We start from the raw sequence: 13,441 nt of genomic DNA, 5'->3' as shown, positions 1-13,441 counted from the left end.
GTAAACTACCAACGCTCACACTGTTGAGTATGTTAAGTACAATACCGTTAGTCAAATATTATTCATACAAGTTAAACAACCTAATAGTTATCTTAATGACCATTTAACAATGAATCCATTCCCTTTCGTCGTGTCAGGCAACTATTTTGCGGGTGGACATATGTGATCATTCATACTATCAGTTCTCTATCTTCTGTTTTGACACGCTTATTGTATATTAATGGGACGGAATTCAGCATGCTTTTGAATGCTCATGGTGCTTTAGAAGTCGCAAAAACTGAAAACACGTAGACAGCTGACCCTGCAGACCGTTCTCAACCACTCTTTGACCGCCTCTAGTGGCGAGGGCGCCTGCCCGGAGAGCGGAAGATCGATGGTTCGATCCCCTGGCCGCGTCAAACCAAACGAGGCTAAAAGATGGTACTTGTTGTTACACTGCCTGGCGCTAAAACAAGGAGTGGTTGGCTCGACGTCAGTATACTGTGCCTGAGTGGGGTATTCATGTTAAACTGCAGTATGGTATCTCAGCTAGCACTATAAAACCGGCATTAGTCCGGACTGGTACAAACAGCCACACACGCGCGCGCCAGCATGCAAATCGCAATATAAGTACAATAATCTTGAACGCGACGTTAGACCCCATTTCACCCCGGGTGTCTATACAATTTAAAATTTTACACATACTCCGTGTTTCATGCAACTCATAGCCTACCCGGAAATGTTGACGATGAAGACAACTTATCATCACGACAATGTCAATGATTCAGACAGAACAAAGTCCACTACTAATAAAGCGCTTTAATCATTTAAAAACAAACAGAGTAATCGCGGTTTTCTTTGAAAATGTATCAGTCACGTGACACCTAAGTTTCAAAACTGATCCTTTGTCTTGCATCCCCTCAAACAAGTAGTGCCTTCCTTGCCGTCAAGCCAACCGAAACGCCTTTGTGCCGGGTATTTAGCACGCAACTGCCTCTCGCTCAGGGACAACGGCAGACGGCCGACGTGCTTCGAATCGGACAAAGGCGCGTGAATTGTGATGTCACTTTATGTAAGGTCGGGTGCACGTGAGGGAGGGGAAATTTTTCGGGTGAAGGTCAACATTCGTTTAAGGTCAAGGTTGATTATCAACAAAACGAAATGGATGACCTTTCAACTGAAGGGGTACTTTAGCTCTCAATGTTAAGGGTCTTTTAAACTATCTTTTGTTACAGTTGTAATAGCACGTAATGATCATATACCTGTCGAGGGATTTTATAGTGTTTTGTGACACTGGGTTTAGAAGTTAATTAAATGAGCAGGTGTTTAAATTAAACCATGAAGAATTGAATACTTAAAACACTTGCTGACGTGTCACATACTCTCGAGTACATGTGATGCCAAGATATAAGATGATTAAAAACACCTTTGCGTAACGATCCATAGGTGGTCATAGAAACGCGCCAAGAGTATTCTCAATTTCACGCACTGAAACGTACAGTCTACAATAAACACTAGTTCCCTCCTATCGCGGTCACGCTGTAGACACCTAGCGGCTAAACGGACGGCTCTTTGTCCTGGACAGGGGATTTGATTGTACATCTTAATAATTAGCGCTTATTGGAAAAGCGAGGTGGAAGGACAATAGATATACATGAAGTCCGCGTCTAGTTTTACTATTCCATTAAGATCATTTTTCAGGTATTCTCAACAGACGCTGCAGAGACAATTTAATGCATATGTTGAGTGAACACCGAGTACACAATGGCCGTAATAGCTTCAGGTCTCCTGGGGTGATTGTAGGGCGGGGTTGAAGAGCTGAGGACTCCGGACAGGGCCGAACACTTCTGAGAGTCCGTTGAAGGAAAGTTCAAGCAGTAATCACAGCTCTCGGCAGCTTTGTACAGCTACTGAAAGAAACGCAGGATTTACAGCATCCGAAGGAGGTGTGTAGATCGCCTTTGTACTGTGCAACAGTCTCTGATTAATCCAGAGTTAGACATGTTCAATAAAACTTTGATCTGATGTAGCGGGGACGGCCACGATATACAGGAAGGGCAGGCTTTGATGATTGGAGGCCAATTCTTGTTCACTGTTAGACTGAAAACGTGAACACTTCACACCTACAGACTGATAGCCTCCCGCCAGTGAGCGCGGCAAACTCTCCATGTCGTCTGCTCGGCTATATGTTGCGGGGACGCTCGCCTCTCGCGAGCCCATCATTGATCAATAGACAGAGTTTGTTATGTATGGAGGTAACACCGATATGATTTAGAGCTTTAAAAGTAGCCAAGCTGGAACAGCGGACGGGCGCTTTAGCCATTCGGTATCGTCTGCTGCAAGGGCGACCACTTGCTCTCCGCTCGCGGGAATTTGAACGGGCGTTTATCTCGCTGCTACGTCACAGGGCAGGAGAGTCGTCAGCTTGTCATGTGTTCGGTTGAATGTCACATCCGACTGGAGCACTTCTTAACTAGGTCAAATTCCGACTACACCATATGAAGCGAAGCATGTTGTGAACTGATCACGGATAACGGTGGAGTTTACTTTCCGGGGATTTTCCAATGCCTAGTGAGCGAGTGTGACGAAATCGGTGTGTCCAGTCATTCAAGTTTGTCAGCGACATGGCCACGAAGTCGGAAAAGTTAGCTCTGTCTATTTTCACCGCAGTTCTGTTGCTTGTGGGGTTTGGGCTAGAACTTTCGGGCTCGTTTGTCCCGATGTGGACAGCCCCTGTTAATAAAACAGAGGGCGATGTGAGATTTAGTCTGTGGACTCGCGTGGAGTGTTTCGATACTATTTGTACAACAAAACAGCTTAGAATAAAGTGGGAGACAACCGAGTGTGTGGAAGAAAATGGACAGGAAAATTGCAAGAAAACGTCTGGATACAAAACCAAGCCCAAAACTGAGTGCAGGAAGGCAGACTATTGTAACAGTACTTGGCATCACGAAGAAGGTAAGCATTGTTAACTTCTCTCATTATACAAGGATTTGGACATTTAACCGAGTCCTTTGTTCAAACAAAGGAGACAGCCTTGTTCAAACTTTATAGGATGTTGTTCGAGTTCACAGAGTTTGTTTACAGTTCAAGGAGGGAGGGAGGGAGGGTCGAGACAGTAAGGGGGTGATCGTGGTAGAGATTAATTAACTTCATATAACTGTCCTGTCCGAAGGGGGGGGGAGGGCGTGTATTGTGTCCGTTGGGGTGGATTTGTGGGTGCCGTGTAAAGTATAAATTTACAAATAATTTTAAGAAGTGAAACGCTTTATCACTTAATTACTTGATTATAAGTCTAAGAACTCTCTAAACCCATCTTCATGTCTTAAAATTAGGATGACAGTGATTGCTCAATCGTTGTGAAGCGGATGTCTATCGCTTATATTAGCGTACGTATTTCCTAAATTCGTACAAATAAGGACCGAAGCGAGTGACTATCCCAGTTTAAGTAGAAATTCCTGTTTGCGCAATCGTGAACTGATAATAGTAATATTCCTTGTCAGGTTTAAAAAAATTTGGTTTGAAGTTGAAATATTATTATCATTAAACTGAACTTAATAGTCGCTATGTTAAAAACTTGCACCTTTAGGTACGAGTTTTGGGTAAATGAAACAAATTATTTAATATATAGGTAGATATGTTACGTAAGCCTATTTGGTCACATATGTCTGTTACAGTATAATATCCGTGATAACTTATCTGTGTTTGTCTAATACCATAAATTTATATTGATTTGAAGTAGCCTTTAACAAATTATACTAAATATGAATCTGTATGGTACGAACCCGTCAAACACTACCGACGGTACATCATTCGTTAAAACTCAGGCGAACATTAGTGTTTGTTGAATCTAAGCAGAGACCATATAATATACTATTATATGGTCTCTGATCTAAGGTAAATGTTCAGAAATAATTCTGAGAAATACCACTGAGAATTCTGCGCTGGGCAACAGCATCTTGTTTGAACAGGACAAAAGTCTGTCTTCCCTATACTCGCTATCAACTCACGTTCACAAATGAACACGAAATGAGAAGACCGAATATCTGGTTAACTCGGCCCGATTATGGCCGGCGTATGAATAATCATGCCCCTGATCTGTGGTTGGGGCGCTTGTGGGATCAAGGAAAAGCCAATTTTATGAGCCCCTCAAAGCTGTGGGTACGCGGCCCCTTTGAACTGCGAACACGCACCCCTTCCCACCCAAGCATAACGGCTTTTAACACTATCACAGAGAGCAGCTTCGTCCCAGACTAGTTTTTGAAATAGGAATCAAACAACCGAGGTGTCGGCCGACTCAAGACTGTCTTAATTCAGACACTCTGCTATTTTTGGGGGTGGTTGTTTTTTTGGTTTTTTTTGTGTGTGTGGGGGGGGGGGGGGGGGGGGGGGGGGACAGACAAACAAGAAGATATGCAAATCCTGATTTTCGCTTCTTTGTTTTGTCGTATTTAGATTAACAGTTCAGAAAGTACATGTGACATTAAAGAAAGTTTCTACCCATATATATAGAGCGATGTCATCCGTCGGCAAGTTAGATGGCAATTTCAACTTGTCACACATCTTTTTGTCAATATTCCTACTTTCATATAAAATGAAACGCTAATGCTCCCTGTCCTCTTCTACAATAATGATTATCTGTCGTCTTTAATCTTTGAGGAGGAGCGCCATCATATCCTAGGCAATTTGGTAATGTGTGTGTAGGCATTATACCAGCAGATGGAATACATGAAGTGAACGTGCTTCCTTTTCAAGTTGAAGATCTTAAAAGGTGTTCGCCCGTCACTCAATCTTAGGTTTGATTTCCCGAATGTCTATGGTACCGTCACTATTTCACGAGCCACCTTTGCTGACTTTATGCCTGACAGATTCCAAACAATAAGTTCTCGTTACATCATCCGTTCCTCGGAGACTGTACCTGCCTTTGATTGAGAAGTATAAGAGGTCGATTTCCTATGTTTCATGCAGTTAATTTATTCATGTCAGTAGACGGTCTTTACTGGCCCGAGACAAATTGAACTATTTGATGATGTTCTCAGAAGCAGTGTAAATAATTGAACTCAGTCTACCAAACGGAAATAATCAGAAACAATCGGTGATGCAGTTAGGCAAGCAAATTAAGATTCGCTCTGAATGAACGACCGACGAATGATGAACAGGTAGAAGTAACGTCGATCGAGGTTAGACTTAGTTGAGAGTGATATGTACACCAAGATAACGCTATGCCCTTGGGGAAGAGTCGAGGCACATAGCGTCCTTGTCACCTGTGCAGTATCTGAGTAGACAGGTGGGACATACCTGTAGGGCAGGTGTGCTCGTTTACCTGGGGCAGACTGGGCCAGACAGTCAAGGAGGAATGTATTGCTACGAACATGCCAAATATTACACACCTGAGCGAAACAATGGGTATTTTGACGAGGGTTCGCGTGTAGTGTTTCTGCTATTGTTATTTCCGATTCAGAATGTTTATCAAAGCATTACCTTCATGTCTGTCTATACACGAGTCGACATGTTGCAAATCAACACTGAATACAATGGTAAAGTTAATACTGCATCGAAGACTGTAGAATATATTATTTTATTAAACCAAAGACAATCTAGATTATTTAAAACAAGTCGTGCTAGGTCTATTCCTCATATGAATTCAGCACCAGCAAACAAAGTATTGTTTCAGGGGAGAGAATTTTATTGTGAAAAGTGATATTTCATAGACTTTACAGTAAACTACGCTTATAACGAACTGACGGATATAACGAACACATTTTGGTCCCGGCCATTTGATGTATATATGCTTATGACGAACTACGGTTATATCGAACTGTAAAATCAGCGGTCCCTTCCATTTGCTGTATATATATATATATATATATATATATATATATGCTTATGACGAACTATGGTTATATCGAACTGTAAAATCAGTGGTCCCTTTGAGTTCGTCATAGCCGTAGTTTACCGTAAATGTTAGCCTATAGTGAAGTAAACTAATTTCGTGAGGGTTTCAACTCCCGATGTATAGTAAATGATACTATCTAGTAATATTACTATTAAGGAAGTACAATAATTTACCTTAAAAAACGAATCTTAAATTAAGCCAAAATGTAATATTTGTTTAAGTTGTTTTTGTAAAAAAGGTTTTTCACAAACTCAAAGACATGTGACAGATCTAGAGTTTCTGTAAGCCTTTGCCCGGAACGTTCCCACACTCAATGCAAGTCACCCGTGCCTCCAGGTCGCATCTCTCGACCATGAAACATCAACTTTCCTGTTTACTAAACAGCTTCTCGGGCTGAGTATCAAATATTCATGCATTGAAAACAAATTAAAATAGAGATCGTGGATTCAGCACCAACTGCCTCCGGAGTTCTTGAAGTGCAAATTCAGAAATATTTAAACAAGCATATATAGGAAAAGATAGAGCTTAAAGTTCGTACTTTATAAAAACAACAACAATTGTATAGATTATGTTACATAGTTTCATAGCATATTGCCCTCACTACGTGCAAAGCTGTAAGTGAAACATTTGTTTTCATCTAAGCCGGAGATAAGGCATATTTGTCAGCAGTTTCCTCGTCCTCCGATATAACGAATCATGACGCTGACACTTACCACTTGACCTCTTTATAAGGCGATAGGCTGTCACGACAGCCATGTCAGGAAGCACGATTTGAATATTTACACTTGATCGTAAAGTGTATACAGAAACCGGCGCAAGTGAGCGGGGATTATTAATAAATAACCAGTTTAAGTAGCATCCGCAAACACTACGTTTACCGATGAAAAATAAATCTCAACCCACATCGCTGATTAACTTGTAATGACCAAGGTTTGATACTATTGTTGTGTGTAGCATTCGTTGTTTTTTTGTGATAAGAGAAGACAGACATCAAAGTGCAGGCAAGTGCAGCTGTTCGGATCAGTGTGTGAGTGAGTGGTTGTTGTGTCCGATGCAGTCAGCGATGTTCTGGTATGGTAATCTGGTCGAAGCTAGACAAACCAATGGTTGCCACACAGCCAGAGCCAGCGATGACTATCGTAACTCCCATACTTTACCGTGGACTTAAGGCCTTACGACTAGCATTGGGTGCTGGGTGTCCATTCTGACCAGAACCCCATTTGTTTCCGGGTTGCGACCTATTCAAATCGTCACTGTTGGATAAACCAGTTGTTACCTTAATTTGAAGGAAGTCTTTCACTGACATACAACAAAATTACAAAATACCGAAAAGAACAGTAACAACCCCCCCCCCCCCCCCAAAAAAAAATAAATAAAAAAATAAATAAATAAAATAAATAAATAAATAATAATAATAATAATAATACATAGAAAATAGACCAAAACGTAATAAAACAGATTAGCCTACCCTATTTGTGGATGGGCTGAAATAGGAAACTCCTATGTATATATATTATTTTTTGAAGTGAGAAGTTGTGACACGGTAATAAACTTTGCATCTCGTCATCTATATTATCTGATGATTATTAATTATGTCGAAGACATTTCTGTCGTTAAATGACGAATAAACATTCGTTCAGCTCCCTCAGATTGGAAACTTGGTTCATAACCTCATTACTGTCCAACTAAATAGTATAATTAGCGTATACGCCCACACAGGACTGTTAGTTCGGTGGATAGAATGGGTGTATATTCAAGTACAGGAGTTTGGGGCCCTGATTAATCGGACTGTTCATGTCAAACCATGTGGCGAATTAACCACAAAGTTAGCAGTGCTGATTTATCGGGCTGTTGAGTAAGCTACTTCATCGTGACCCCCGTATTGCTCGGAGCTGTGGGATGATGTAACCGTTTGGTCAATATCGACAAATACACTTAGATCATGTAAATATACACAGGGGAAACTGATTATCTGTAGAGAGCCGTGTGAAATATGGTTTACGATCTACGGGGTCAATAGTGAGGGTTGCAGAGGAATTAACACCGAGCGTCCGTCGAGCATGCAGCAGTAGACTGGAATACCACATCTGTGACGTCCCTCCCACCCACCATCGACCTTTGGCTACGTATTGAGGTGGAAAACCCGCAGAAAGAACTCGCCAGATTTCTGAAGGTGTCATATTACTTATTGTGGTATCTGTCGATGGGTGTTTCCGGGATATAGTGTCAGAGTATTCACGATCGAAGCACTAATTATTTCCCTAATGAGGACGCGCATGCTGTATTTAGTTGTGTACCAATATTTGGAATCGATCTCAGAGTGTGCGCGTGCTACCTTCGCTGCAGCACAAGGCTACATAGGACTAGGATCCTAGGATCCTGGGTTCGAATCCCAGATTCACCCTGATTATGAACCTGGGTTTGTCAGCACCTTACCCGTTCTCGTCGGTTTCACCAAAGTCGTCATGCCTCAAAAGGTCGGCTTGCCGTAAAAGGCGACTAACGGGATCGGGTGGTCAGGCTCGCTGACTTGGTTGATGCATGTCATCGTATCCCGATTGCTTGGATCGATGCTCATGATGTCAATCACTGGATATTCTGGTCCTGACTTGATTATTTACAGACCGCTGGAATATTGCTCAGTGCGGCGTTAAACAAACAAACAAGTCAGGCTGTCTCTCGCATAAACTGACACGCTGTGGAAATACTGAATAATGTCCAGCAATGTCCAACATGAACCCCAAGCTGACCTTCTCTCATTCTCTTTGATAGCGATAGGTTTAGATACTTGTAGTACACTGGGTACAATTTGTGAATCCCATTTTTCAGTGTCCTCCGCCTTGATATTGCTGGGATATTGCTAAAAGCGGCGTAAAACCATACTCACTCACCCACTTCTGTAGTACACACGTACTCCACACCAAGACACTCTGATATAGCCGAATTACTTATCAGGGATGGGTCAACTCACTCCGTCACTAAACTCCTGTGCGGCGACTAAAAGCAATGTTATGGGTTTTTTAAAAAGATACAAAAAAATAAACAAACTCGAAACATATTTTTTTATGTATCACACTACGCATACGTATTTTATTTTCTTGTCCATTATTTCCAGGGAAGCCAAATAGTAGAGCAATCCCCTGAGGATTGCGGCGACAAATCGAGCAGGAGTAGGGAGAGATATTTAATCTCTTCCAGCTGAAATTTAAACGTGTTTTAGGAATTCAAGACCAAGTTCAGCCAGGAATTAAATATGTCCGAACAGGATGTATTGCTAAGTTAATTTCAATGATTGCATTGGATGTAATTGATGGCCAAAGTCGGGACTTCCGTACAGGGCTTAATGAGATTAAGGCCATGTTGTGGCCGGTCTCAACTCCTTTATTCAAGCAGCTCCCTAACACTGACTTACACAAAATACAAATAATGGCTTCTTTATGCAACGATGTCTTTGACGCATAAAGGCAGAGGTAGTTGCCCTCAGAGAATTGGTGGATGCATGTGTTTAATACTGGAGGATCAATGAGGACGTGTTGGGCAGTGACGACCCTGGGTGATTTGGTAGCCCTAAGTTACGTCCATTGTAACCTCATGTTACATCTACTGTAACATATGTTGCAGCTGGTGTAACGCAGACAGGGTCCTTCCCCTAACACCAGCACTATATAGTTCCAGCCTGTGGCACTTGCCCCATCGCAGACCCATCAGAATAGGTCCGCGTGAAGTAATTTAGCAATCTTAGTGGGTAAAAAAATTGAAAGTTTGAAATGTCAATTTATTTTGGCGCAAAATTAATTTTCACACGTGTAAACAATGAGATTGGGAATCCCGGCTCACTTTGTTTACCTTACGACCAATGTTGATCTAATCTGACCAAGATTGGACTGTTTCACTATTATCTCCCTTGAGAATGTATCACGTTGTCCCGAATGTGATGGAATCCTTATGAAAGTAAAAACTAATAACATATCACAATGGCTAGCAGATACACATCAACGAAATAAAACTGTTGCTTCGAAATGTCGAACAAATTTTGAACAAATTCTATTTTAGAAAAGATTATGGTAGTCTGATAACAGTGTCATAAAACAAAGAATTAATTAATTATCATACTATGAGATCCCTTGTCGTACATCGTTGATTATTGACACCTTAATGACAAGGTTGGTTGTTAAACGCCGCACTCAGCAAAATCCCAGCTATATGACAGCGGTCTGTAAAAAATCGAGTCTGGACCAGACAATCCAGTGATTGACATCATGAGGATCGATCCACGCAATTGGGATACGATGACATGCATCAACCAAGTCAACGAGCCTGACCACCTGATCCCGTTAGTCCACGTTTACGAAAAGCATAGTCGTCTATTACGGCAAGAATGGGTTGCTGGAGATCATTTCTAACCCGGATCTTCTCGGCTGTGCTCCTTGTCTTTGAATAGACAGCTAGTGTCTGGCTTTAGAATAGAAATGGACCCAAGACTGTGGATCACATCCCTCCTTTAAGACAACGCCCTATGAAGTGGTCGCTGCCTGAACGTCTTCAGCCAGAACCATCTACAATCCCCAATATACATACCATCAGGATGAACAGTGGACTGTTTATTTAATACAAGCGTCCCCAAACTGCCCCATCCCATAAAGACACGCAGAACAAGCAGGACGGTAATTGGGTTGGTTGTACACACACGGCATGCAGAGTCGCTATTAAGTAATAACGCAAAACATACAGTAAGTGTTTGATGGGCGAGATTGGGCCATTGCTGAGACAATGTAGGCTGGTAGTAAACTGATCACGACACTTACATTGTAGGGCTGGCTAAACGCTGCGTAGAAGTCCGTTACAGAGCCAAAGCACATTGTACTTAGTCCTGATTTTATATTTTGGTTATTGTAATTATCGTAACGTTCGTTGGTTTGCCATGTTGTAAAAGAGCACGATTCATAGTCTGTCTCACAGTCCCCGAACCATATTTTCCCTTGGACCCAGCCCCTTCTGTAAAGCAAAAGCCCTAAACTGAAGCAAGTCTAGTTTTCCCCCAGGTTGAGGATCTCCCATCTGACTGTGGTTCCTTTTCAATTTTAATGGCGTTATGTTTCTATCAAAATTATACATTTTCAGAGACTATGAGTTAGTCTACATGATTCATTATCCAGTCTGTGTGAAAACCACTTTGTCTTGTTACAGGCTTTCATTTTAGTAGTAAATATTGGACTTTCATTTTAGTAGTAAATATTGGACTTTCATTTTAGTAGTAAATATTGGACTTTCATTTTAGTAGTAAATATTGGACTTTCATTTTAGTAGTAAATATTGGACTTTCATTTAAGGGATTGGGATATATTTGAACGTTATAGCAATCAAGATACACATTATAGGAAAGTACAAGTAAAATATTTGCTCAAATGAGTAAATGACACCTTTCCCCCCTCCTCCGATAGTTACCGGCAATATGTAATGTCACTGCTTACTACTGGGGGTGTCCCTGAAATGCCAGAGCGCGTAGGCCTTTTTTCGTTGGTTGCATTAAGTCCTGAAATGCAACATTAGAGATTTATTGCGCTGTATGTATATGGTAGCTTGAGTGGTCAGTGGATTCGTCATAGCTCGCGAACCTTCGTGAACTCCATGCAGGCAATTCGGCTTCTGTAGGACGTAACGAGTCTTCACGAAAGTAGCCGATCGCAACACTGATCTCGATAGTACAGCCCCGTGATTACATAGGCCAATCGATAAAGTAATTAGTTTAGAGGAATAGTCATTATCTTAACTCTGCGGGTAATTAAGATCAGTGGCCATGAAGAAAAATGAAACGGGAATGTTAATATCCATCACACGACTAAGAAAAAGTCTATATGAAACCAGGGTGCACGGTACCGGAAATACTCAAATTAATGTACGGAATATTAATACAGTGATCCATTCCACCCAAGCTTTCATGTGTGGTTGGATCGGGCGGCCAGATCACTGATCCAAATGTTCATCCCGTCTTTGAAAGTTTGGCTAATGGACGAATGTTACGATTACCCACAGCGCTCATCAGTCATGCGATGAGAACGCGGGTTTGAGGGTGACCCTAATGATTGTTTTGTTGTTTAACGCCGCACTCAGCAATATTCCAGCTTTATGACGACGTAAATAATCGCGTCTGGACCAGACAATCCAGTGAATGACATCATGAGCATCGATCCACCTAATTGGGTGACCCTAATGAAACGACTCGACGTCCTGAACGAAACAAGAAAGAACGGTTTACATGGACCGCTTTTGCACATTCGTCACCGTTCGCATCGTTCCGTGGCATGCATCACGTGGTTCCGGAAAGGTACGAATGGTCACGGAGAGTTGACACCGTCCAGACACTGACCCGTTATGGGGTAGCCTTGCATACAGTGTCCTGGGGTGGTGTTAGCCTAGTGGTTAAAGCGTTCGCTCGTCACGCCGAAGTCCCGGGTTCGATTGCCCACATGCGTACAATGTGTTAAGCCCATTTCTGGTGTCCCCCGCCGCGATACGGCTGGAATATTGCTAAAAGCGGCGTTAAACCATACTCACTCACTCTCTCTGGCGTTGACGTTTCACATGTATATCCGTCGACTTCATCTACGCCCTCAATGGAAGGGATCTACCTCCGGGTACACGTTGTATGTTTTCGTATACTTCACACTGACACATATTTGGCAAAAAGGTGAGTAAATTGAGGATCGGGTGGCTGCAAAGTCTGACCTGACTGAACACATTAAATCGTACTCGTGAATCGTAATCCGAGATTCAACCATTGGTTTGGCCCAGACGCTTTTTTCCAGCCCTGTTCGATACATATGCGTAAAACAACACGCCTTTATTTATCTGGGGAGTGTGAATAAGCCTTATACATATTATATTCCCTCCTTTGTCACTGATATAAGCTGCATGTGATATTTGTGGTCACAACGATACACGCAGGGTATCCATTTCTGCATCCATAATTCATTAATCAGATAACATCCATGTTCCATTTATGCGTAGCAAGCAGAGCCACCTTCGTACTAATGACATTGTTTACTTATAGATTACACCGTAAGTTGAGATAGGTGTATATGTTTACACTACGCGCTGTAGCTATAGATGTTTGCTACAGGCCCCTCGGTGAGATGCTCAGGTGTTGCACAATGACTGTGGAAGTTTTAGTTTTTAGGTATTTGTTTTTACTAAAAGCCTAGGCAAGTCTAGATCAAACTAACAAATTTTAATTGCTTGTGTGAAAACAGCAGAACAGGAAAGGTTCTTTCGGAGAATTTAAAAAAATATATTTTAAAGACATGTTTTCATTGACTAAGTGTCTAGTCAGGTGTCTTTTTTGGTATTTAAGCGTACCAGCCTTCACCACCTGTGAATCTCATTTTATAGTGTGTGGGTTCGAATCCCGGATGGGACTCAACCAAAAACTAAAAAAACAAAAAACAAAGTACTAGAATTTGTACTGTACTAGTTAGTGACTGAATATGGTTTTACGCCGCTTTTAGCAATATTCCAGCAATATTCCAGCAGTATCACGGCGGGGGACACCAGAAATGGGCTTCACAC

General features: G+C 41.8%; 1 protein-coding gene across 1 annotated transcript in view; it reads left to right on the top strand.

Moving 5' to 3' along the window:
• Positions 1-1,737: 1,737 nt before the first annotated feature.
• The window catches only part of LOC124151405, a 69,450-nt gene continuing 57,746 nt past the window's right edge, over positions 1,738-13,441 (top strand). Inside the window, exon 1 of the mRNA XM_046523841.2 lies at positions 1,738-2,937. Within this exon, the coding sequence (XP_046379797.1) occupies positions 2,604-2,937 (334 nt within the window). The 5' untranslated portion in view covers positions 1,738-2,603. The remainder of the gene's footprint in view (positions 2,938-13,441) is intronic.

The sequence above is a fragment of the Haliotis rufescens genome, unplaced genomic scaffold (genome assembly GCF_023055435.1).
Source record: "Haliotis rufescens isolate VD_foot unplaced genomic scaffold, xgHalRufe1.0.p SCAF_9, whole genome shotgun sequence".
Classification (NCBI taxonomy): Eukaryota; Metazoa; Mollusca; class Gastropoda; order Lepetellida; family Haliotidae; genus Haliotis; species Haliotis rufescens.
This window is presented reverse-complemented; position numbering and strand designations above follow the sequence as displayed.